General features: G+C 38.5%; 1 protein-coding gene across 1 annotated transcript in view; it reads left to right on the forward strand.

Annotated features, from left to right (window-relative positions):
• Positions 1–9,815: 9,815 nt before the first annotated feature.
• The window catches only part of LOC127934956 (uncharacterized), a 35,175-nt gene continuing 17,026 nt past the window's right edge, over positions 9,816–27,964 (forward strand). The window contains exons 1-5 of the mRNA XM_052532544.1: positions 9,816–10,100; positions 10,202–12,578; positions 13,326–13,516; positions 14,024–14,179; positions 14,267–14,440. Of these exons, the coding sequence (XP_052388504.1) occupies positions 10,899–12,578; positions 13,326–13,516; positions 14,024–14,179; positions 14,267–14,440 (2,201 nt within the window). The 5' untranslated portion in view covers positions 9,816–10,100; positions 10,202–10,898. The remainder of the gene's footprint in view (positions 10,101–10,201; positions 12,579–13,325; positions 13,517–14,023; positions 14,180–14,266; positions 14,441–27,964) is intronic.

Genomic DNA, 27,964 nt, shown 5'->3' on the forward strand with positions numbered 1-27,964 from the left:
ACTCTACCTTAATGACTTCCAGAGTCTCCCTTACCATACAGACCCCCACCCCCACCAGCCTCCTTTAAAACCTTTCTCTCCCCTCTTTAAACCGTGCAGTCCGAGCAAGCGTGGTTTTCCTCCATCTCACACGCAGGCCACTTGAGTTGAGAGCGAAGTGTTTGGAGGGTGCTGTGCATTCCTGAGGTTTCTCACCCCACTTCAAGAGTCCAGCTGACGTAATGAATACTGCTCGTGCGTTGAGCGCCTAACAAGAAGAGGTTTGGACACACTGTTTTCTGTAAACAAACACTAGATTAAATAAGACGTCTTTTGTTGGTTTGATGTGGACGTTTCTCTCTGTGTGACACTGAGCGCACCCTTCATCAGGGTGTTGATAACATGATGGATTGCGCGATCCTCACGACGTCTTTGAAGTTGTAGACGCAGCATAATATTTTAATGGGTTACAAGCTATTCACAGACTTTGGCAAACGCCTTTTGTTTTCTGTTGACACACTGTTCCAGTTTTTTTTTTTTTTTTTTTTTTTTATATAACAGCACATTTGGCCCAAACTTGTTTTACTAAGTCTGTTCATTGACTGAAGTGACAACTAATACAATGCAGACAGAGTGATGCATTCTGTTGTCAGCTGTCAACTACTGCTGCGGTTTTACCGGCAGATTTAAGCAGCGTTGTATTCGCAGCACATCTGATGATCACAGGCTGGCAGATTGCTGCTTGAATGCTTGTTTGACAGCACAGTGGTCCTATTTGTTTCCCCATTGGTTTGAAATACATTAAAGGAAATGTGGAGATATTTTGGGTGGCAAACTGGAGAGCAATAGGGATGTTGTTGTTTTTTTGTTTCTTTGAGCTTCAAGTGTTTTTCTGTGTTTTTTAGCTTCAAGCAGAGGAGACAGTTGTCACTTTCTACTCCAATAAAGTCTTGGTTACATGAAAGCTATTTCCAGCTTTATTGCTCAAAAAGTCCTATTATGGGGTATGTTGTCACAATGGAAACCTGCTGTTTATTGCAAAATATAAATAGTAAAAGATAAACCTTTTTTTTTTTTTTTTTTGAAAATGGGCAAAACTGAATGCATAATAGTCGAACGGTGTTAAGCAAAGCTTGAATAAATGCATATTTTCAAGTAAAAATAAAATAAAAAAGAATAATGGATTTAATTAAACCTTTTTTTAGTTGCAAACATGAGTTCTGCTGTCATAAAAATGATAATCATTACATCAACTTAATATTGTGTGTAATTCTAACTAAACTTTCTACTTTTTACATTTTCTCTCTTTCTTTATGTATTTATTTGTTTTTAATTTAATGAAATTGTCTGAATAACTCTGATGGCAGTGGAGTTATAGTTCCCAGCATGCTTTGCATAGGACTGGATAAAATAAACAACTTTTTAAATAAACAATAAAATAATGAACAGAATCAACAATTTTTTTTATTATTATTTGTGTTTATGCAAAAATTATAAAGTTCCTCTAACTCAAAAAAGAAAAAGCAAACACATTGCTAAAAACCATTTTGTTTAGCCAAAACATGTAAATAATAAAACAACGAAATAAATAAACTCCTTGGGTGTTACGTTATCTGTAATATTTAGAATAATTTCTGTTAATTTGTTATTTTGGTTGCACTTTATTTTACAGTACGTGTACTAACATGTACTTATAGTGTACTTACAGTGTATTTATCTAAGAAAGTTCTGGTAATACAAGGTAACTACATGGGGTAGGGTTAGGTTTAGGGGTAGGATCAGGGTTAGTACCTAGTTATTACATAGTTATTGTTATTACTATAATAAGTACATAGTATGTACATGAGGAACAGGACTGTAAAATAAAGTGCTACCGTTATTTTTATCTGTTATTTCTCAGAGTGTTTTGAAACGACATACAAACCCAGAATTTGTGAAGTTGGACTTTTTACTCAAAATCTTATAGCTACTGAAATGATGTCCTATTGACGACTTTTCCATGTGACAACTAACCCCAGTCACCTCCAATGCACAAAATCTTTTATCAAAGCTGAGAAAATCAGGATATTGTGTGGCATCTCCCCACAAACATGACATCTCTGTCGTAGCTTGACTGAGTTCAGGGCGGCAGTGTTTAGAGGAAGAGGATGACAGCAAATGTCCCTCTCTGTCTCCGTCTGGTGCAGTGATGTCAGGCCAAGAGAGACTCTCAGACATGAAGTGAAACGGAGCACAGGCACCAGACGAGCTGAGATCTAAAGAAGATAATAAAAACTCAGAACATCAAGAAACGGCGACGTGCTTCAGGAGTCATGCTGAAATCTGTGACAGATGTAATGATTCGCAAACACAAAACAACAACTGAGGAGCAAATGATAAATGAAACGTAAGTACCAACCGGGAGCTGTCAACACAGCGACTCGCAGTGCTGCTCCTCCATCTGAGCCTCTGCCAGCGCCATGAAAGCTAATATTGATTCCACTTCACAGTTAGAAATTCTTATCCCATGTAGGTTCTGCATTGATGGCATCACTTCATCACAGAGAGATGGTTTTTTACAGAGAAGGAATTTGATTTAATTTTCCCATGGGGGTTAGAAATACACTGACTATAAAGAAATGATGACACTTTTATGAGCCACAAACCAAGGATTTACTGTATGTGTAATTATAGCAGCTAATCCAAAAAAGAAACATGAGGAAACATTTGCAAAGCCGATGAAATATACTAAAAATGTTCATTTAGCTCACGCACTTATTAAACAGCCACATGTGGGCTCTTCCAGGTGTTCCTCCAGCTGATGAGACCGACAGAAGAACATTACATCACTTCCTGTATGGGTCATCCTTCAGCATTATCCACAGGTCAAAAACAGAAAGGGTGAATCTAAGATTATTCTATAACGTCAAAGAGACAATTTCCCTTCTGTCTTCACTCATTCTTTGGTTTCCTTTCTTCACACTAATTTTAAGGACAGAAACACACACACACACACACACACACATATATAAATGCTTGGCTAACACACTGATAGTGCTCAATGCATGCTGACATGCGTTGCTGTGGTGGTATTTAGCCTACCCTCAAATGAGATTTCATGATTTTAAATCATTATTTTGATGGGTTATTATTCCAGTAGCTAGTCAAACATGTCAACAGTTGAGGAGTCTCCATTGTTTTAGAACCAACTGAAAACCACCTTTATAACCTGAATAAGACATTTTATGCTAGTGCCTGCAATAATGCTAAAAATGTAATACATACACATTTAAAAAAAAAAAGTGAAACAGAGGAACCATTTTTGGTTCCACAAAGAACCATTCAGTCAAAGGTTCTTTAAAGAACCATCTTATTCTCATCTTTTTATAATCTGAAGAACCTTCTTCCACCACAAATAACCTGTTGTGAAACGGAAAAGCTCTTCAGATGTTAAAGGTTCTTTATTAGAACCATTTATACAAAAAAGGTTCTTCTATGGCATTGTGTAAGAGTACTCCAAATTGACCTTGTCTTTGCATGTTTTCGCAAATTATTTGTTGGGCCTACACTATAAAAAAAAATGCTGGTTTGTTTCAACCCAACTTTGGGTCAAATATGGACTAACCCAACTTTTGGGTTAAAAATGTAATAAAAAAAATGTTACCCAACAGCTGGGTTAGTATATATTTGACCCAAAAAAGCATTTTTTAGAGTATATATATATATATATATATATATATATATATATATATATATATATATATATATATATATATATATATATATTTGTGTGTATATGTGCATAGTGCTCGTTAGATAAAATTAATCATTAGCACTGTATGCACATACTATATGCATGATATTTTATTGGTCATAATGGTCAAAATATAAATTGGGCAGATGATGGACAAGTTACTGAGACAATTCTGGAGGAGATGGATCTGGTTCTGGTTCAGATAAGGCACTAAAAATATTTTTCCTGAAAACCTGTATTATGAAAGTGTAAATACAATTACTTAGCTATAGCCTATATTAATTTAAGCTCTCATTATTATTCACACTAAAAATACTTCAAACATAGCCAAAGCAGACCATCAACTAATATTAAAAATAACAAAACTAATATTCGTAGATTAGAGTCAGAGTGGGATCCACTAAATTAGGTTCCTTATACAATTATGGAGGCGCAAATTAAGCACTAAAAACACCCTCTCCAACTTTGGAAAAACACTGCATTGTCAGAATTACAGTTCTCAAGTGTAAATGAGATCTGGGCCTCTTATTTCAAATCATGGCAGATACAATCTCTGTAGAAATGGCATATCCCTTTCTGTGTTTCCTGTCTTTGTGAGTAAGTGCCTCCAGCCTGGCCTTTATGGCTGGAATAAGAGTATCAGGAATTGTGTCGGAGAAAATGAAAGGACGACATTGCAGGCCCTTTTCTCTGAAGCTCTCTTCCCTGTTCCTGTTCCTGTTCCAATCTCTGTCACTAATTAGCCAGAGCTGGCAGCTGCGAGCGATAGGAAATGGCACAGGCTGAAAATGACATGGATCAAGAACACCACCAGCTAATGATATGCAGCGGTGACGCCACAGTCCACCAGAACGGAAGAATAGAGTCAGCTGGCCAAACGAGAGACGCTGAGCTGCACGCTGAGCCCAGAGCTAATACCTACCATGATGAAGGGAGATCGTTTCCCAAAGCCAAACCTTCCCGTGGCTTAACGCTGAGGAATGTATTTTAATTAAGGATGAGGCAAGAAGTTATTAAATAATAGATTATTCCTAACTGAAAAGAAAATTATTCTGCTCACTCTCAAAATCAAATAACGGGCGTACACCTCGCTTACTCAGTAATCTCTTTATTTTACAGGGTTTAGGTTTGCAGCACATTCATGGTTTCATTATAATCACACCAAAACTGTTGAAAATGCTGCTTTTTCCTGATTAAAGATCCACAGGTTTGTTTAAGCAAATTCAGAAGTATTGCAGTAGAAGTAATAGGAATTATTAGGTGATAATTGGATTAATGTGAGGATCAGTTGAGAGTGGAGAAGGTATGAGATTCAGCAGTGTATCCTGAAGCTAGACAGGAGCTGCAAAGTGGAAAAGCATGTGATGATTTTTGGCGTCCAGACAGTGAGGGATAACATGATTTAATGCTTTTATAAATTCAAGCATTAAGGACCTCTTAAATGTTGCATTAGCCAACATCACTGGCACTTCTTTCAAACTAATTCCGTCATACACTTTATATATTTGGGGTTTGTTGGTTCCTGCTTTGTGTTTTTGCTTGCTTCTTTTCTATAAAAACAGTGTCAAAATGAATTTCTCTTTAGATCCAGTGAGATGCTCTCACTTCATGGCCTTGGAGGAACGTGCAGCAGAGAACTTTTTTTAACCTCACATCTTGGCTCTCTATGCAACCTCAGGGTCACTTCATGTACTTGAAGCTATCAGAGAATATAACAGAGAAAAATACAACACATTGACCTACTAAGCATCAGGGAAGCAGTTTTTTATTAAACTAGACTAATATAGAGGATATAAAAGACAAATGAGGAGTGCATATAAAGGAAAAGAGTGAAAGAAGACTCAATGGAGAGAGAAAAGCCAGTATCAGAAAGAAAATGCTAGAGAATGATGGGGTCCCAGAGGTTGTGGAACCAGTACGAGCTATGTTCAAGGCAACGTATATAAAGATGTCAGGGTCAGAGGTCTTCATCTTGATATTTTAAGAAGAAGAAGAAGAAGAGAAGAAGAAGAGGAAGAAAAAAGAACAGTGCTTGAGGTAAAGCCAAGACTCTTGTTTTTAACTGTCAATGAAATAAATGCCACAATACAAGAAATCTCGTCATCCTGAAAATTGGCTTTTTTTTTTTTAAATAAAATATAAAGTTCTTTCTTGATTTTTTTTTTTCATAGTAAAATTTCAATTTCAAAGAACTAAACTATTATAGAGAATTGGGGTGACGTGGGTCAGAGAACCCTAGCAACCACCCAACAACCATGCAGAACACCCTTGCAACCACACACAAACCATGGCAAACATCCAAAACATCCTAACAACCACATAAACACCACCATCAGCAGCCTAGCAACCACATAATGACAACTCACAGCACATTAGCAACCACCTAACAATCATGCAGAACAGAAAGCAACCACACACAAACCATCTAAAACAACCTAACAACCACATACAGACCACCTACAACAGCCTGGCAAGCACATAGCAACAGCCCACAACATCCTAGAAACCATATGTAAACCAACAACCTAAGCAAACAACATACCAACAACCCAAAACCTCCAAGCAACCGCAATTAACACTTTAGCAACTCCCTAGTACCACCTATAACATTCTAAAGACCACCCAGAACACCCTAGCAACCACCAACAACAGCCAAATGACCACACAGAACCCCTAGTTATCTTATACAGCCTATGCAATTCTCTAGCAACCACCTAGCAACCACCCACAACATTCTAACATTCACTCTTTACACCCTAGCAATTACTTAAAAGCACCTAAAACATTCTAGCAACCGCCAAGAATACCTTAGAAACCACATAGGCAAGCCACATACCAACAACCCAAACCCTCTAGCAACACCCCTGAACACCCTAGAAACCCACATAATGCTTAAGTGACCACTCAGAACAGTCTTTTAGCCCATAGAACAAAAACTCAATACCCTCTAGCAACCACCCTGAACACTCTAGCAATTATCTTACACCACCTGCAACACCCTAGTGACCACCCAGAACACCCTAGAAGTCACATACAAACCAACACCATAGCCAATCATCAAGTAACCATCCTGAACACCCTAGCAACCACCCATAACACTCTAACAACCACCCTTAACTCCATAGCAAACTGCTTAACACCACCTAAAACACTCAAGCAACCACCAAGATCACCCTGTCAAACACATACAAAACAACACCTTAAGCAACAACTCAAAACCCTTTAGCAACCACCCTAAAGACCCTAGTAACTACACTGAACACCACCTGCAACACTCTAACGACCACTCAGAACATTCTGTTTATCCCATAGAGCAAAAATTCACAACCCTCTAGCAACCACCTTGAACACCCTAGCAACTAAAACCACCTACAACACTCTAGTGACCATCGGGAACACCCTAGCAACACTCTAGTGACAACCCAGAACACCCTAGCAACTAAAACCACCTACAACACTCTAGTGACCATCGAGAACACCCTAGCAACACTCTAGTGACCATCGAGAACACCCTAGCAACACTCTTGTGACCATCGAGAACACCCTAGCAACACTCTTGTGACCATCGAGAACACCCTAGCAACACTCTAGCAACCACAGAGATCACTGTGGCAATCACATTCACCATAGGCAGTCCTCTAGCAACCACCTTGAACAACCTAGCAACTAACACCAACTGCAACACTCTAGTGACCAACCAGAACGTCCTAGCAACACTCTAGCAACCACAGAGATCACCCTGGCAATCACATTCACCCTAGACAGTCCTCTAGCAACTACCCTGAAGACCCTAGCAACCACCCACAACATTTTTGTAACCACATACAAACCAACAACTCAGGGAACCCACTAACAACCACCCCTAACACCCTAGCAACACTCTAGCAAGCACAGATATCACCCTGGCAATCACGTACAAAACTTTCACCCTAGACAGTCCTCTAGCAACTACCCTGAAGACCCTAGCAACAGCCCAAAACACTATAGTACCCACATATAAACCAAAACTCCAACCAACCCTCTATCAACCACCGTAACACCCTAGCAACTACCTAGCACCACCTACATCATTCTGATCACCCAGAACACCCAGGCAGCCATAGACAAACCACCAACATATAGGTAAACCAAATATCAACCACCCTGAAATTGCCTAGCAACTCTAGCATTGTAGCAGGCAGTTTTGCACCGCTAATATTATCCTCATAAACTCTAATAATCTAGTTGGTTCTTCTCAATCTGTCTGTCCCTCCTCCCATTCTGCAGCGTATTGGTCACTAATGGTGTGCAGATGGTGTTCAGACTACAAGCTGTAAGAGAGGTTTTTGGGATCAAGTGGTGACCTGTACATACCTGAGCCCCAGTACCCCTCCCTCAACCACAGCTAGAGTGTTGAGGTCTCTGCCCAGCCAGACCTTATTAAAGTATACGAGCAGAGAGCCATCCGTCCTGCCCAAGCCTTTAAATGCAAACATCCTGATAGTTTAATAGGCTCATTTATTTGGATTTCAGCTCCTCAACAGCAGGTCACAGTGGCGAGAATGAAGGTCGATTCTTGTTCTGCACGGTGGACTGAGACTGTCTAGTTTTAAAAGGATTTGTGTGACAGCTACACAACAACAAAACTAAACTGAAAACTGATAGGTGAAATTAGGTAGTAATTCATTAACTAAATCCTGTTTGTGGGAATGTAATCATGAAAAAAAAATGTGTTCGATTAATATATGACTACAGCCTAATAACAGATCCTCCCATTTGGCTGCTCTAGAATAATGGGTTTTGGCAGGGCTAAAGAGCAGGGGGTCATTGCCCATGACCTTTGACCCCTGTGCATTAGCTTTGAAAACAGATCTAAACAATACTCTTTGGCATAAAGCTCCACAGCAAGAATGCACAGCTTGAATGAAGCTTTAACAAGACTCATTTATTTTGTTTATATTACATTCGTTTGCACATTTACCAGCAAATAGTAAGATGAAAGAGCAATAAGATGAATGTAGATGGGATTCAATTATTATTTTCTCAGGCTTTTGATTCTTTAAAATTTGAGCAATTATTAGCAGAATTGGAGACACTGTTGATTAGTGTTGAAATATAAAAATTCAACTTTACTAACTAAAACATTTTTGGTAATATAAATAAAATGTAAATAAAATCTAATATGAATATTAAATGGAAGAACCCGAATGTTAAAGTAGAATTGAATGTTACTAACATTAAATCTAAACAAATTTAAGATAAAGAGAACTAAACTAAAATCACAAACAAAAAACACAAAATTACTCAAATGAAATTGGAAAATATAAATACTATTAATATATATATATATATATATATATATATATATATATATATATATATATATATATATATATATATATATATATATATATATATATATATTACACACACACATATACACACACACACACACACACAAACATATGTGTATATATGTACATTTTACTAGTACTAATAATAAACAATTCTTCCACCAAAATTAATATACAGTACAGAAGCAACGTAATATACAGTAATTGTATAAAAACATATTACCAAAAAATATATAATTAATTTCACATGGTGTCAAGGTATGCATTTCTTTTTATATATTACAATGGCTTCAAACATGGCTCATCCATTCAGATTGTATAGTCTGAACTATATGATTTGCACATATCTCTAAACACTACTTACAATAATGAAAGCCATCATCTTTCTACCATAGTACTGGAAACAGAAACATACCATTAGCTAACTCTTGTTTCTGTTTTCAGACAGCCCCGACTATTAGCTCTCTGCTTCAGATTGTGTGTTGAACAGAAGAAATGTGTTTCACTGGGTGGCTGCACATTGAGAGAAGGCTAGTGCCACGGTACGTGTGATTACTGATTTCCCCCAGAGAGCGGAGGCGCAGTGAGAGTGTAGCTGCTTTGATTATGGAGCGCTCCAGACGGACAGGCAGCACATAGGGGGCTGATTTACGTGGCTGTTGTTCCCCGGTGCTCTGTTCTAATCAGACTCACTATCATTAAAAACAACAAAACAGAATCTGTGCGTGGAGTGAGAGCCACTCAAGACAAACTGTAGCTGACACTGATAGGTCATTTATGGGTTGTGTATGAGGTATTTGTAATATCAGTGTTTTGCTCCTTTTTTGTATTTTTAAGACTTTACAATTTAAATATAATATTGTGTATGTGTGTCAATTGCATGAATTCTGATGTGCTTATTTTGTGGTACTGCTAAGTTTTATTAAATTGAAGGTCATGTGACCTTCCTGATTAGATTTAACCTGGAAGTGCTGCAAATTGAATGATGAGATTTAAACTTAGATACACCTGTTAGAGCTCTTCACCATTCTACTGCTGGTAACCAGGCCAACACGGTAAAAGTGTTCATTTATGTATATTTCTTTATTTGCATTGATGTCCTTCGAATTGTTATGTGTGTGTAAAACTATATTTTTGTGTTTCTGTTTGTATGTAGTTTTCACGGTGTTCCATATCTATAAATAAAACAAATGGACATCAGTATTTTGGAAACATGGACTGTTTAATGACCAGCGAGTAGTTACAGTGAAAACGTGGCCTAATTCCATTCCACCAAAGTTTACTTCGGCTTCAGCGTGCGGCTTCTCGCGTCTGGGTCTTTCGGAGTGGTTGGCTGCTTCCTGCGGTGATAGAGGCGGCTGTCTTCGGCGCGCGATTCTAGTGCGGTATTCCTGGATCCTTGAGTGTTGCAAACTGGGTTCATCGTGCAGCCGGTGCCTCATTTCGTAGGACTGATTGTTGCAAGTTTCAGCGTGCAACTATGCGTCTTTCCGCGGTGGTTTGTTGCGGGTTTTACGTACAGTTGTGATACATCCCGATGGAGGACTTTCTCACGCAGCCTGATTCATCCGTGCATCAGCAGGTCAGACTATAAAATATTAAATGTTATCTTTGGTAAATGGATGGTTTTAAAAGTTAAAATAAAATTGTTACAAGACAAAGCTGCCTATAATTAGAGAACAATGTAAGAAAGAAGTGTCCTAGTGACAATTGGTTCTTAATTTGCTTAATTGAAATAGTGCTTAAAGTAACATTTAAGTGGCATTACTCTATTTAAGAGTTTCACTTTTATTGACTGTTATTTTATTATGTGTTGTATTGTTGTTTAAAGCGTTACATTTTTAAGAGCGAAAATGTCAGTTCAGGGTGATTTAGCAGAGCAAAATGAATCTCCATTACAAGTTAATGAGTGTGTTGTGAGAAATCGACATGAATCATGTACCACATGTACTGAAAAATCTGAGGCAAGACTTAAAGAGCTTAATTCTACTTTATTAAAGACCAATGAAATTAGGAAATCTTCCCGTGATAAACATTTAACACCAAAGATGCAGGAGTTAAAAGCACAAGAACTGGTCCAAAGGGAAAGCAAGTTCATATCTGCATATAATAGTTGGAAGATCCATGTCAGAGAGGTTCGTTTAAAGTTAAAACAGGAGTGTTCTGAAAGTGATTTGTGTGACATGATGGATGGGGTTGAGAAGAAAGAATCTGAATTGAAAGGCCTATATGATAGCATGCGACTCCAAGCAGTACCAAGTCAAGAAATTAGAAGAAAAATAGATGCATGTTCAGCTGTGACTGCAGACTTGATTAAAATAATGAATGTACGTTTAGTGGAGGATGGCATGGAGTTCGATGCTGAAGCTGAGAAGGCAAGATTGCGTGTGTTGTTGGACTGTGAGTATGCTAGGTCCATATACGGATCCACAGTTTCTAGAGCCACAGTTTTTAGTAATCACTCTAAACCCTCTTCAGAGTCTGCAAGCATTTCCGCTAGAAGAGCAGAGACTGCCGCATTGTTAGCTGCAAAGAAAGCAGAAATGGAAATGGAGGCTGACATTGATGCACAAAGGCAGCGATTGAAGAAGCTTGAAAATCGTAGAGACATTGAGGTTATGGAAGCAAGGCTTCGAGTGTATACTGAGGAGGAGTTAAGAGTAAGAAGTCAGCAGTATGGTTCAGCATGTAGTGATGTGAGCAACGCCAGTCCCCTGGTTCCTAATACATCAAGTTTGAGTCCGCAAGTCACAAAAGGTGAGGTATCCGTAGTACAGGCATTGCAAGAGTCAATGGCCCTATCTCGACTTCCCGTTCCAGAACCTTTTGTATTTTTTGGTGACCCACTTAAGTTTATAGAGTGGAGCACAACCTTTAAGGCTCTTATAGAGAGACGGTGTCTGAATTCAGCAGACAGGCTGTTCTATTTGCAAAAGTATATTGATGGTGAAGCAAGATCAGTTTTGAAAGGTAGTTTTTATAGGAAAGATGAACAAGCCTATCAGCAAGCCTGGGAGAAGTTAAATGCTAGATATGGTCACTCCTTTGTGGCGCAACGTGCCTTTAGAGAGAAACTAAATAGGTGGCCTAAGATTGGTGCATCAGAATACGTTAAGCTAAGAGAGTTCAGTGACTTCTTGCAATCATGTAGTGATGCTATGCCGCACATCAAGGGTCTTCAGGTGTTGAATGATTGCGAAGAGAATCAGAAGATACTAGTCAAGCTTCCCAACTGGGTGACGAGTAGGTGGAACCGTTATGTCACAAAACAGCTAGATCAAGATAAAGATTATCCAAGCTTTAGTGAGTTTGCTTCATTTGTCTCAAAGGAAGCACGCATAGCGTGCAATCCTGTGTCATCGTTGTATGCATTGAAGATCTGTGAAGAAAAGCCCTTCAAGGAGATCAAGCGTTTAAGAGTAAATAGGTTGGCAACTACGGTGAATGATTTAGATGCAGCATGTGCTATGGGTAATACCAGCAATATTATTGACCGCAAGACTAAAGAGTCTAGTAATTTGAAGAGCACACTGGTGCATTGCACAACTTTAGTTAAATGTTTGTTCTGTGGAGAGAGTCATTCAGTTCATGACTGTCAAAAATTAATGGAAGAGCCTGTGGAGGAAAGGAGACTGTTTGTTAGGGGGAATAAGTTGTGCTTTGCATGCTTAAGAAGGGGACATGGCTCCAAAGATTGTAGAAATCGGTCCATATGTGCTGTATGTAAGAAGCGCCACCCAACTCTTTTGCATGAAGATCGTCAGCCAGTAAATGAGTTACGTTCACAGATGGTTTTGCAGGCTGAAGAGAGTACATCCTCTCTATCATGCTGTGTGAATGGAGGAGAAGGTGGTACAACATCAATGATTGTTCCAGTATGGCTGTCTTCTGGCTCAGAGTCTGAAATCCTTGTTTATGCCTTATTAGACACTCAAAGTAGTCACACATTTATTGATCAGGAAGTGTGTGAAAGTTTGCGGGCATCAATGGAACCAGTAAAACTAAAGCTTTCCACGATGATGGGAAAAGACTCCATTGTAGAAAGTCAGAGAGTCTGTGGACTTCGAGTGAGAGGGTTTTCTTTAGATAGCTCTATCTACCTGCCTCCCGTTTATACAAGGGATTTCATTCCTTTTGAGCGCACCCATATTCCCACCTGTGAGACTGCTAAAAGGTGGAGACATCTAGAAGTCATTGCTGAGGAAATGCCTGCACTAATGGATTGTGGAGTAGGTCTTTTGATTGGCTATGATTGCTCCAGAGCATTGGCACCTCGACAGGTCATCAATGGAGGTGATGAAGAGCCTTATGCCATCAAGACTGACCTGGGCTGGAGCATCATAGGAGGTACTCCAAATGGTGTGAACTCCAAGGATGTGACTAGTATATGTCACCGCATATCAGTCAGGGAGCTTCCCCTTGTGACACCTGCTGCTGTTAGAGCCCTTGAGCTGGATTTGGTAGATAGTCGGTTAGGAGAAAAGAGCATATCTCAGGACGATGTTCAGTTTCTGCAGGTTCTAAAGGAAGGCGTTTATCATAATGAATGTGGCCATCTTGAGATGCCCCTTCCCTTTAAAACTAGTCCCCAACTTCCAAATAATAAGAAGCTTGCATTAGTACGACTGAAGCATCTTAAAAGGAAATTGGACAAGGATCCTCAATTCAAATGTGATTACAGGATGTTTATGGAAGGTGTCTTAAGAGATGGGGATGCAGAAATAGCTGATGAGAAACTAGATATGGGAAATTTGTGTTATATTCCACACCAAGGTGTTTATCACCCAAAGAAGCCAAATAAGATCAGGGTAGTCTTCGATTGTACGGACACGTTTAAAGGTTCCGCTTTGAATGACTATCTATTGACTGGGCCCGATCTTACCAATGGGTTGACTGGAGTGCTTTGTCGCTTCCGCAAACATCAAATTGCTGTCATGTGTGACATTGAGAAAATGTTTAATAGATTTCATGTCATTAGGGAAGATCAGGATTACCTGCGTTTTCTGTGGTGGTTAAATGGTGATCTAAACACAGAGCCCAGAGAATATCGAATGAAAGTACATCTCTTTGGAGCATCATCCTCCCCAGGTTGCGCCAATTATGGCCTGAAGTATCTCGCCAGCATTGAGAGGAAGTATCCTTTAGCTGCTAGTTTCATCATAAATAATTTCTATATAGATGATAGTCTCATAAGTCTGGAATCCGTTGAGCTGGCAATTAGGCTGGTGGAAGAAGCTCAGGCTCGGTGTGCTAAAGGAAAACTACACCTTCACAAATTTGTTTCCAACAATAGAAAAGTGCTTGCGTCCATCAGTGAGAGTGACCGTGCTGTTGAGGTGGAAAATGTGGATTTCCATAATGATTATCTTCCAGTTAAGAATGTTCTGGGAGTAAGGTGGGATGTGGAGAATGACGCCTTTACCTTTAATTCTGTGCTTGATGAGAAACCTGCCACACAACGTGGTATTCTTTCCATTGTGGCTTCCATTTATGATACATTGGGGTTCTTGGCTCCATTCATCATATCCGGTAAGAAGGTGCTGCAAGAGATGTGTCATAAGGGCATAAGTTGGGATGAACCACTACACATTAAATTGAGATCAAGGTGGGAGAGCTGGTTGAAGGATTTGTCTAATCTAGAAAAGGTACAGATACCAATAGGTTTAACATCTTCAAACTTCAGGAAGATCTTGAGAACTGAGTTGCAACACCTTTTTGACGCAAGTAGTAAAGGTTATGGTCAGTGCTCCTATTTCAGGCTGGTGAGTGTACCAAGGTACATTGTGCCTTAGTCACGGGGAAAGCGAGAGTTGTCCCCACATAAGTTGTCTCCATGCCAAGATTAGAGTTAACAGCAGCAGTGATTTAACAAAGTTCACTTTATTCAAATTCAGGTGTATTGATATCATGTAGGTCTTGGCATTTTGGTCACATGTTGATGTGTACTGCATTTAATATTAAAACAATGTGATATGGTGAACAATTTGTTCATTTTAACTGAAGAATGTGTAATAATGAATTGTGGGGATAGAATCATGTTAGTTGTTTTCATGTATTGTGTTGATGCCTGGAAATTTCCACTGATTATTCAAATTGTTGCATTCTATGTTTATTGAATAGATCAAGGGTAATTTGGTGGGAGTGTAGCTGACACTGATAGGTCATTTATGGGTTGTGTATGAGGTATTTGTAATATCAGTGTTTTGCTCCTTTTTTGTATTTTTAAGACTTTACAATTTAAATATAATATTGTGTATGTGTGTCAATTGCATGAATTCTGATGTGCTTATTTTGTGGTACTGCTAAGTTTTATTAAATTGAAGGTCATGTGACCTTCCTGATTAGATTTAACCTGGAAGTGCTGCAAATTGAATGATGAGATTTAAACTTAGATACACCTGTTAGAGCTCTTCACCATTCTACTGCTGGTAACCAGGCCAACACGGTAAAAGTGTTCATTTATGTATATTTCTTTATTTGCATTGATGTCCTTCGAATTGTTATGTGTGTGTAAAACTATATTTTTGTGTTTCTGTTTGTATGTAGTTTTCACGGTGTTCCATATCTATAAATAAAACAAATGGACATCAGTATTTTGGAAACATGGACTGTTTAATGACCAGCGAGTAGTTACACAAACGTTTAACCCATCCTCTAGAGGCTAAAGGGGTTAAGTCTGATTCCTGCCAGATTATTTGATACATTTTAATGAGTCTGTCAAAAAATGCGGAAATCTCATGAAAACTTGTCAGCGATTGTGAAGTTTATATTGAAGTTTAAATATTGATGACAAAGCTTTGCAAATCAACATTAAAATTCATGGCGGAAAGGTAAACTCAATAAACCAACAGTCAAATGGGAGCAAGGGCTTTCGAGAGGTGCAGTGGAAAAAAATTTATACAGTTGAAGATGAGCAGCATTTTTTAAGCAGTTAATGAAAGACATTCCTCACAGCTAAAGGTGGAATAATAAATCTGTTCAGTGGAAACACACGCACAACATTGTTTCTTGTGACTTACACTGAACATTGCTGCTTGACGAGAATGCGGTTAATGCAGCTCTTATAGAGCGTGCACAGCAAACATTTCTGGCATGCTGTGATGCCACACAATTTGATTTTTACAAATGATATACAGTCATGGTCAAAAGTTCTGGCTGTGACATAAATTTAGTGTTAACCGATTAAAAGACAAAAAGCATTTTAATACTTTGTGGTTGTCAAACATTAGTGGATAACAGTGTATAGTTAATGTGATGTACCACACCTGTGTGAGAACTGACTTTAAACATCCAGTAAAAATCACCACAACACCAACCAAATGTCCCTGCAAAAATGGCTCAGAAAAGTGAAAGTGTGCCTTTATTTTTTTTCATCGCTACAATTCACTAACGTTCATGCATACGTTCCACATGCTTCGCAAGTATACTGTGAAAGACTTGCACTGCAGAAAACAACATACATTCATACATCCATCCATCCATCCATCCATCCTCCAAGCTCAGGCCTTAAGCTCTCATCTAATGCAATGATATTGGTCTTTGTGTGTCGCTACATATGCCGCTTCATGTGTGATTAATGTGTCACCTTCACAGTGTAAAGGAATACAAATTCAAATCATTAGATTATATAGTTTGATTTATGTATATATTAATTTGCTATTCATTTGGGTTCATTCTCCATTAGGACCTTCTCTACTTGAGGCAGTTGTTGTTGAGAGGGTGGAAAGGCCCTTTGGGTGGGGGTGGGTATTGATGGGGGGCTCCATGTGCTGGGAGGGACTTTGGACTTCTTTTGTTTCTTTTAGCCTCTCTTCTGATGTGCAGTCAGAGCTTGAGGAACATCCCTTTTCATCCGAAGCCTTCCAGCTGTGAGGGCAAGTCAATAAGCCAATACCACCCCATTACCCCACCTTCTACCCCAGGCACACACGTCCCCCAGCCCCCACCTCCCTTTGTCTCTGCATCTGTGTCCTGACTGTAGGTAAAATCATCACAGTGTAAAAAACAAGTGCTAAAAGCCGGCTGCTCCACCCCTTCCCCTGCTCCAGGTCTGGGCTGGAGGTGATCCGGACAAGAAAGTGAGAAAGAGAAACACCCTGCCACTGGACACGAGAACCGACTTTCTTGGAACATCCCAATCTCTCGCTCACACTCTGAGCTCTCGCCCTCCTGGGGTGAAACACAATCGCCTCAGGGCTACAAGGTCTGTTCGACATTGAGTTGCACTTAATCTCCCTGGGCTCAGCAGGTCCCGTCTCCATGATTGGAAGAATCTCTGTCTACCTGAGAGCTTTGCTCCTGGTTACAGAGTGAATCCCTCTCCATCGCAATACTACAAAAACCCCAAACATTAAACTCCATTTGTGCTACGGACATGAATGATACTTTAAATCATGCAGCTTGTTGAGGAGAAGTGCACTCTTATATTTCTAAGTGACTGGACTGGCCTGGTGGACACAAAATGTGTGAGAAGGAGAGACTCAATATCTAGAGACAGGAATGTCAGAGACTTTAAGATGGGCTCTAGTGAGTTCATTAATAGTCGTGACACATTAAGCTGAAGCTTAGCTAATGTTTGGCCATTACTGTGCATCACTTTTTTGCTGTATGTTACACACCATTGTCACTAGTCAGATTCCCACAGGCGCCTTTTTGACCGATTAAGCATATTGAACCAACAGAAAACACTCTGATTACCTGTTCAGCTTAGCAAACCAGTGGACAAGAGGAAAACTGTTCTGAATGATGTATACAAACTACTGCCACCTACAGGTATGGAGCATTATTTCTTCTCACACTGATAAAAAAAGTATGTGCAAGTTGGCTGTTGGTTTGTATGTCCACAGACCTAGTTCCGATCTCCCTTTTTGAATGTGGAATACAGACTACTGCCACCTACAGGTATGGAGAGTTATTTCTTGTCACGTAGACAGAGAATGTACGTGTTAGTAGCTCTTTGGTTTGTATATCCACAGACCTAGTTCTGGTTTCTAGTTTTGAATGACGAATACAGACTACTGCCACCTGCTGGTATGGAGAGTTATTTCTCCTCAGGCAGGCACAGAACATATGTGGTCGGTGTGTTCAAACAGAATGTTTTGGCCTAGACGTAGGTGACGTGAGGTAAAACTAAAGTCGAGTTTCATCGATGTTAAGTCTTCAATCTCCGTTTGGTGTGTCTGGGCCTTATATAACCACTCAGAACACCTTAGCAATCACCTAGCAATGTATTATTCCAACCACCTAGAATGGCTAGGGAACACATTGCATTTTCAGAGTAAGAGTGTAAAAAAATGGATTCCATGCATCATTTTATGGTAAAAAGAGAATATAGGAAATGACAAGGAGCAAAACAGGGAATAGGATCAAGGTTTTACATGAGCCTGAGTACAACCTGAACCAACCACTGGACAACATGAGTCAATGCAGGCCCGTCGCAACAAGGCAGGCAAACCAAGCAATTGCGACTGGTTAAGAATAAAATGCAACGACACTGTGTGAGCGCCCCCTGATCGTCAATGCAGTAACGTGTAATGACACTGTTATCGGGATCGCCCTCAAGGGGGCCCCTCTCAGTAGTCGCTGACAGCAGCCAGCCAACCAAGTCAAGTGATCTCTGCTTTTTTTTTTTTTTTCGAACGGAAGGAATATGGTTACTGTAATATGTTTTCTAACGGGATGAGGAAAACGCAGATCAGAAATCGCAGACTGCAAGGAGTCAGCTGTGTTTTGATTTGAGGGCTCAGGTAAACATAAAGAGAACGTCGTGGCGTGTTTTGATTGCAAGAATCGCGGAATCCAGTCATAAAAACGGAATTTACAGTTTAACGCAGAATGACACGTAATTTGCCAAATTTTGAATGAATGAATTAAAAATAGGTCATTGCGCTTACATCAAACCACGATACGGACTAATATCTGTAAATATTAAGCAGGAACAGTCTGTTTAAATATGAATCCTGCATGTTCTGCGTGTCTCTGTTAATGAAAGGAAGACGCACTGAAGCGCGCGTGACGCTCGCTGTGATTTCAGTCTCGCGTCTGATGTCTCACTAAATAAGGATGTGAATACATGAACAACATCTACAGAACTGCTCTTAACAAAAACTTTAGTTTGCTTAATTTTCAATAATTAAAAGACAAATTAATGTTTGGTGTTTAATGTGCATCTCAGAAAATGCTTTATTTAAAAACCCACCTGAATGGCACTTAAATGCACTTAATTCATCTGTCAACTTTATTGTCATTTGTCGGGGGGCCTCTATGTCCATTTTGCTTGGGGCCCCCAAATTCCTTCAAACGGCCCTGAGTCAATGTCAAAGCATGTGAGTTAACCATCAGGCCACAACTACAGAGCTATGTTTCTCCAAAAGATCTCAGGGCTCTTTCTGAGGGCACTGAAGTGTTTAATCTAGTTTTGTTTCTGGGCATTCAGGAGCAGGATCGAGCTTGACTGAGGGAAGCTATGGTACAAGTCTGTCTGTGGAATCGAACTGTACAAGTGGGAAAATAACAACAAAGGAGATCTGCTTTCTCTCTCCTTTCAGATTTCTGTCCATCTCTCGCTCCAGGATGTTTTTATTTGCTTCCCTCTCAGCTTGCTGTGATCAATAGGATGCACCTCAGTGGCCCTCGTTTGCTCTCACATCACCAGCCAGGGGGAGAGAGAGTTTGCTTCTTAAAAAAAAAACACAGACAGAGGAAATAAACAGAGGGTTTGTCGGCCTCCTTATATTAGAGACCGTTTAAGCCAAATGAGAGAGTAAAAATGCCACAGCTTTAATGGGCAGCTACAGGATGTGTGATCATAACCCCCACCCCGCCATCCTAAACTCCCTGTTCCCAATCTGTTTGGCTATCTCTTACTAGTTTCTGTCAGCAGTGAATAAATAAGGACATCAGTGAAAATGGTGGGAATTTAGATCAAATGAAGACAAAAAGATCCCAATAATAACAACTCTGTTTGCTAAAAGGAAAACGAACTCAAAACGTATATGCAGATCTTTTTCACCAAATAAGTCTCGCAAAGCCTACCAAGGACACATCCAAAATCCAAAGAATCCAAGAATCACACCAAGTTATTTTTTCTTATAAGTGAAGTATTCTTAGCATAGCACGGTTATTTGATCCTGATCTCCAGATGGACAGAGATGGATTTCTCAGCTTCCCTTTGTCTGTCCTAACAGGCTAGAGCTATGATAACACTCCAAACACCGTGTTGATTGTGCGTCAAAAAGAGCGGCTAGCACACAATCACAGATGACTGCCAGAAACAACTGTGCGGGTGTATCTGTTTCATTCAGAAAGAGAGGGAGAGAGAGAGAAAGGATGGGGGGAAAAAAAACAATCAATACATCACTCGAGAGAAAAGCGACCATTAAATTGGGATTATTTCTGGTAGACTCAACAACAATAAACAATGTTCTTCAAAAAAAAAAAAAAAAAAAAGAAATGCTCAAACATGGACAACTAGCACGAGTTGAGCCTGTGATTGCTTCCTCTACAGGAAATAAAGCATGTAAGGTTCAATTTTATAGCTAATAAAAGATAGAAACCTCTTATGTTGATTGTCTGAAACACCAGAGAACGGAAGGCAGGATATTAATGCTAATCGGGTTCCTCTTATCCATCTACACGCAGAACAAGGCCTTCAGAAGCGTCTACTGAACTCCATAAAATCAGACTGACACATTGATCAGGGCCACAGTTAGGTTGCTAGGAGTTTAGCCTTGAGCTGCTGGTTGCAGAGGAAGATTTTGGTGATGTTTTGGCAGTTTTAGTGTCACTGGTGCAAAACAGCTACAAAGGCCGGCTTGTTTGCCGACAGCTACAAGGGAGTTAAAATAACATAAGCAGAAAAGAAGAGCTGAGGGTGATTTGACGTCACATGACAAGATCACTGGTACCAGATGACTGCATGGTAATGGGTCATGTCAGAGGAGAGCCACTGTTAGTTCAGTTAAAACCACAATGCCTCTGATTGTGATGTGTCTGTGTGTGTAAATGTGTGGGACTGAGAGGCACACTTATGGTTTTCATGCATGCTGGAGCCTCCTCTGTTTGTCCTGTAGCCTGTTTCTTTCTTTCTCTGTTCTCTATTTAGACATTGTCTAACACACACACACATTTATAATGGTGTAACCCACATATTTCTCACAATTGTGTGTACTTCTCATTGAGACTTATTTCTTTGGAATTTCAAGTATTACATCTTTATTTCTCATAATTGTGTTATATTTAACAAATGCAACTTTATTTTTTTCTTCTTCTTGTAATAAAGATTATATTTGTCATAAATAAAAAAAATATTTAATGTAATTTGACTTCATGACATACAATAAAAAAAAATCTGGTAAGTTATTTGGTATTGCTGCTAAGTTTTATTTCACAATTGCAATTTTGTTTCTCTGAACTAAGTCTTACTTCTGAGACTTATTTTTTTTATTATTGTGACTTTAGATGTTTTTTATATCTCATAAATGACACTCATTTTGTAATTGTGACTTTATATCAAATAACCCTCTTTATTTATCATAACTGAGTCTTTATTTCTCATAAATAAATATATTTTTGAAATTATGACTTTTTATCATTATTTCTTCTAATGGTAAAGTAACATTTTTATATTACAACTTTGTTTCTCATAATTGAGCATTTGAGAATTTATTTTTGAAATTGTGACTTTATATGATAGATTTTTGTGTATTTCCCATTACTGAATCCTAATTTCTCATTTTGTAATTGTGAAATCTTTACATTATTTCTCATTAATGAGAACTATTTTAATGATTGTGACTTTTTATGATACAGTTGCATCTTTATTTATTGTAATTGCAAAATGACATTTCAAAATTACATCTGTTAATGTAATTAATGATTTTTTAAATCATGAATGCAACTTTCTTTCTTTTTTAAATTGCAGGTTTATATCTCATAACTGTACCTTTTTGTAATTACAATCTTACAACTTCAATTGTGACATAAACAATTATGAGGATTTCTAGTAAATGGATAAATGAAAATGTATTTCTCAGTTGCAACTATTTCTCATAACTGCAGTTTTATTTATTGCAACATGCCACATAATATTTAATTTCAAAGTTTACCTCACTGTTACTTTTTTAGTTTGAAAAATTCCTCCATTTCTAGGACATTATTGGTTTCGGCGCTGTCTTAGTATTTTTTTTGTTTTGTTTTGTTTATTTTTTAGTTATTAAATCTCACTGATAATTGATGCAGTAATTTAATGTGGGATAAATTCAATGTGTAAATGTTACTGTACTTCCTCTGGCGTGCCACATTTCTAGACACATTCCTCCATTCACACAGTTCATGTCAGCACTGGTGTTGTCTTTAAAATGTTCCTCGTCAATTGTCTGACAGGTGCAAGTTTATAGGCCTAACCCCAATAAAACATAACGATGCCAATTGTACCTTGTAAATTCAAGCATCCACAAAAAAACTCTCCAAAAGCCAGCACTTTTCATTTTTATAAGCATGTCTCCCTTAATGGACTAAACATTTCAACAATTTCAGAAGTGAAAACACATACAACTGCTATATCCTGTTAAACCACACGCTTAAATTTAGCTCAGCAGAAACCACAAAAGGCTTGTCTCTTAACCGTTCTGTGGAGCGGTGCAGAGAGAGAGTGACATTTCTTCCATTCTCTGCTTTATCTTTATCATTTTGTTTCCAAACTGAAATGGATTTCAGGGGATGTCGGAAAAAAACGAAGTCTCTTCAGGCTTGGCCTGCGACTGTTGTTCTCTTGGTTTTTTTCACACACAGCTCGAACTATACTCTATTTTTTACCTCATGAATGCAACAGCAGTGTTTTCTGAACTCACAGAGAGACAATGAGAAGTTCAACTAGACAAGGACCAAAACAAAGCCTGGACCAACATAAAAGCTCAAAAAAAAAAAAAAGTTTTTGTTTTTTGTTTTTGTGTTTTGTTTTTACATAAATTTGGTTGAAATTCCTGCTGTTTTTATCCAGTTCAAGGAAGCATCATACCATATAGCTGGGTCGGGTCCTTTTACCTTCACTGTTTTGTTCTTTTTTGATTTTAAAGTCTGATTGTTTCACAATACCCCGTGCCTCAGGGAAGTGCATGTGCAGCTCAGAGTTTTGCAGCTAAGAAACGGCCGCTCTGCTGTTGAAAATCACAAATAGGCCATTACTGTCAGGAAAGCGTCCAGATATAGGCAGCCTAAGAGCACTATGGTTTGAAATGAGCCCCTCGTGCATTGGTCATGAAACAGACATTGCTCTAAGCATGTGTCTAATTAGCTTCATTCTTTATTAAATCACTGACCCGAGAGATGTGGCTCTGTTACTGCTACTAGAAGACGATCACGATTAAGACACGCACAAATATGTAACACACTAATCACGTACTAATATATATGTGCAAGGCCTGACTACCAGAGCTTGTTCTTAATTTTTTATTTATTTTTTTACAAATGGATATTGTAATTTATTTTAATTAGGAAAGTCGTTTAGCTAATTTCCAATTACTGATATGATTTTTTTCCTTCATTTTATTATTTTTTTTTTTTTTTCAATCAAGTGCTTTATATTCCAGTTTAGTCCATAAGGACCTAAGCATGCTGCTCAGCATGTTTAAATGACTTACATATTAGCGCATGCAATATATAGAGGAATGCATTTAGAATGCTCCCGTGATTTTCTTGGAGGCAACACTTCTGTGTGCCATTCAGCTGCTACAATGAGCTTCTTATAACAGCAAAAAGCAGCCCTATCTAATCACCCAACTATTGGATTAAACCCTGAGAGAAAGCCCAGCTTTATTTTGAAAACCGATTTCCTTTTCGCAGTCTAATAACGAGAGGCATAGGTAGTGATTCAGAGAAGATAAGAAACCAATAAATCATTTCTATAACTCAACTGTTGTTTGCAAAAGATTCACCTCGGAAGGAAGCCTCTTAGAAAACCCAGGCGTGAATGTACTGTAGCTGATCTGCACTCTATACTGTACGTTTAATGCAGCGTTGGAGTAACTCATTAAAAGTAACAACAATTCTAACAATAATATTCATAATTAAATATGTACAAATTCAGTTCAGAAGCTATAGGGGCCAGTTCATTCAGCAAAGATGCATGAAATTGCTTAAATGTGACAGTAAAGACATTTTCCTAATGTTAAAAAAAGATGTATTTCTTAAGTTCTTTTGATCTTTCTAATCATCAAAGAAAAAGACAGTATCACTGTTTTCACAAAAACTAAAAAAAAAAAAAAAAACATTGATAATAATAAGAAATGTTTCTTAATCATCAAATCAGTATACTGTATGCAAATGATTTCTGAAGGATCACTTGATACTTTATATATTGTATTTTATTTGATAAAAAGTAACTTTAAGTTAATTCAGTGGTAGAACCAGGCTTCCACAGATTGGAAACTTCCAAACATTAAAAAAAAAAAAAAAAAATACAACTCCAAAATTTATAGTAGTGTAATTGGGTGTTTATTTTAGTGTTATACTTTGTATTTAGTATAAACATATATGTTCAAGCTTGATGCTGTTACACAAATTGAGATCCTCTTAAAAATAGAATCTTCTATGAGAAAAATATGAAGGATTTGATTTTATCCAGTGGGATTTGGTTGGATTGTGAAAAGTGATCTCTAAGATCAGGAATGTGCATATTAAAACATTAAACAGAAGCCATTCTGGTTCCATATTGACTTTAAATAATATTTGAAGATACTGACAGGTGTTGAAAGCTTTTGATAGCTCCAAACTAAGGTCAGGGGACTTCTAGATGAGCATATGCTTCCTCCATCAACAGTCCAGGCACTTCCTCTCCCAGGCCTGCATGGGAAAGCCTGTCATCTCTGAGCTGCCATTACATGCACTTCAGGGGCCTGATGTATAAATAACCCAACAGCTCTCCATCTCTCCAAACATATTTTCTCATTCTCTCTGACTAATGCTCTTAACATGACCTAATCAAAATCAGTCAACATGATCAGACCGCTGGCAAAAAAACCTCCCCCCTCAGAGATGCCGTTCCTCCCACTAATGGCTGATAATGTGCTGTGGGGGGGTCATTCGCGATCTGACACATAAAAACACATAATGTGTGTCTAGAGGAGGCTGTCCGCTGGGGCTCTTCGGTAAGAAGATAACATTTCGGCTTGCTGGCTCCACCAGTGAGTCTAACACACAGTCAAGTGTCTGAACGGCTTCCCAGTAAGTGTTTACAGTGTGAGAGCTCTGTTAGCATTGTAAAACAGACTGCACATGCTCACAGTCCCTGACAGTTTTCTACGTCTAAAACAATAAGTGCCAAAACTACCGTCACCCATCATCAGCGCCACTGACTCATCGGTCTCTCGTGTAAGCTCTCGTTTCTGAACTATAGGTACAATACAAAAGATTTGTCACGTTGGACAAAAGAAAGTTCCGTAAGTGGATGCCAAAATAGTCACATCCATCTGTGAATGGTAATGTTGTATCTGAAAGGCTGCTCGCCAGTGACTGACTCAAGTCAGAAATATTCACAATAGGGGAAAGACGAATAGCTGCAGCTACATCATACACATACAAAACTTCACGAAGGCAACTGTGAGCCGTGCATTCCTATGCAAAAGTTGCCATCACAATCCTAGATATTTGCCAAGTCATTGTTAGTCAGTTGCTAGGGTCTTCTAGGTGGTTGCACTGGTGTTATGCAGTTACTAGGTTATTCTAGAAAGGTATGTGGCTGCTAAGGTGTTTTAAGTGTTTTCTATGAGTGCTAAAGAGTTGCTCTACCGTTACTAGGGTATTCATGGATGTTGTGTGGTTGCTAGAGTGTTCTAAATGGTTGCTATGTAATTGCCAGGGTGTTATGAGTTGTTAACTGGTTGCTAACACTCAAGTCTCTGTCACATTCTGGCTTGAGTCTATTAATCTATGAGATTTTGTTCTTGTTTTATTAGCCACCAGACAAAATCTTAAAGGGCCAGTTCACCCAAAAATTATTTACTCACCCCTAAGCCATCCTATGTGTATATGACATTCATTTAGACAGATACAATTGAAGTAATATTAAAGTTATAAGTCATATGCCCTGGCTCTTCCAGTCTTTATAATGGCTGTGAATGGGTGGTAGAGTTTTTGAAGCGAAATAAAGTGCATCCATCCATCATTAAAAGTGCTCCACACATCTGCGGTGGGTTAATAAAGGATTTCTGAAGCAGAGCAATGCTTTTGTGTAAGAAAAATATACGTTTTAAACTTTATAAACAGTAATCTCTAGCTTCCGCTAACAGTTGTATGCACGTTCACAACAGAGTGGCATTGCAGCGTATGACGTATGATGTAGCCGTTGAATAAGCTAGTCTCGCGAGAACCAAGTTTTGTTTACAGCAAAGGAAAACCAGTCTTTTGTTGGCTTATATTGAAATACATCCGACATCTTTACAAATCCTTGTTTTGTACTTCTAATTCATGACTGGTGTTTTGTTTTGCTCTCTCTTCTGCGCTCTGCCTTCGTCACTTCTCATCAAAGCTTATTCTATGCCTATGTCATCCGTTCTCCCATGAACGCACATACAACAGTTAGCTTTTATTAACCCCCCCGGAGCTATCTGGAGCACTTTTTATGATGGATGGATTCACTTTATTTTGCTTCAAAATTTTGACCCCCATTCACTGCCATTATAAAGCATTAATATATGTATGAATCTTTGATTGTATTCATCTAAAAGAAGAAAGTCATACACACCTAGGATGGCTTGAGGGTGAGTAACTTTAACTGTCACCCATCCTGTATACGGGACGCCTACATATACTTCACTATATTACAATTAAATCTAATCTAATCTTGACAAACTATATATCGTTGGAAAGGTCTAAGACTCCCAAATATATATTTTACCAATGTTTTTTGTTAAAAATTAAGTAGGAAAAGTAATAGATTCATTTATGACAAGAGTGCACCCTAAAAAATCTACATCATGACAGGAGTTCTGACCTTTGTTAAAAAAAAAAAGACTTCTCCATTGCCTTTTTCTCTATCACATTTTAGAAATCATCAGAAATTACATATCAGCTGAAAATCTCAGAATTCATCCTTTAAAACCCATTTTAAAATCAGACATTGCATTACCATGTAAATGGTACATCAATATCATGTTACAAAATGTTTTCATTCATGAATTATAAAAATGTAAGTTTGGATCGTGCACTATGTTCAAAAATGTGAGTGACAGTTAAGGGGTAAATCTGAATTTTCATTTTTGGGTGAACTATCCTTTTAAATCTGATCGCTAAAAGCACACATCTCAGAAAGCTGAATAATTTATTATATGGCATCCATAAGCAAAATAGTGCTAGACAAGTTTTGCACTGAAATATAAATATAATATTTACTGTTAGTAAATAGTTATTAATCCATAACCCTGCACATAAGCCACAGTTATAGTGACACTTGCCTATTTTTAGTGGCAGTGGATGATCTCAGCTAGCCACAAAAGTCATTTGATAAACTAGCCAATTAAAAGGATATGAGAAATTGAGCTTCTCTGAACTGGGGCCTAACTTAGAGAATCCTATATCAGACTGTGGCCAGGCCTATATCGAATAGGAAGTTAAAACCTTCACACTTCCTCTTACACACGTTTTGTGTGTTACTCACCGGTTGGTGGTTATTTAAGTTTGGTTGCATTAATGCAGCTTGCTTGGGTTTTCTCATTAAAGCCTCTGTGTTTCACAGCAGACTTGGAGATGGACTTGTCCTGGAAGTCTGACCCCATCAGACTTATGTGAAGGGGCCCCTCTCTCCTCCGGCCCTGTTTGGGGTGCCCGTTTTATAAATGGAGCCACAGGGTGCTGATATTTTACAAGCTGCTTTGATAGAGGGCTGTTTTGTCTGAAGTGGAGCAGGTGATTTGCATTTGAAACA

Source organism: Carassius gibelio, chromosome A19, assembly GCF_023724105.1.
Source record: "Carassius gibelio isolate Cgi1373 ecotype wild population from Czech Republic chromosome A19, carGib1.2-hapl.c, whole genome shotgun sequence".
NCBI classification, from domain to species: domain Eukaryota; kingdom Metazoa; phylum Chordata; class Actinopteri; order Cypriniformes; family Cyprinidae; genus Carassius; species Carassius gibelio.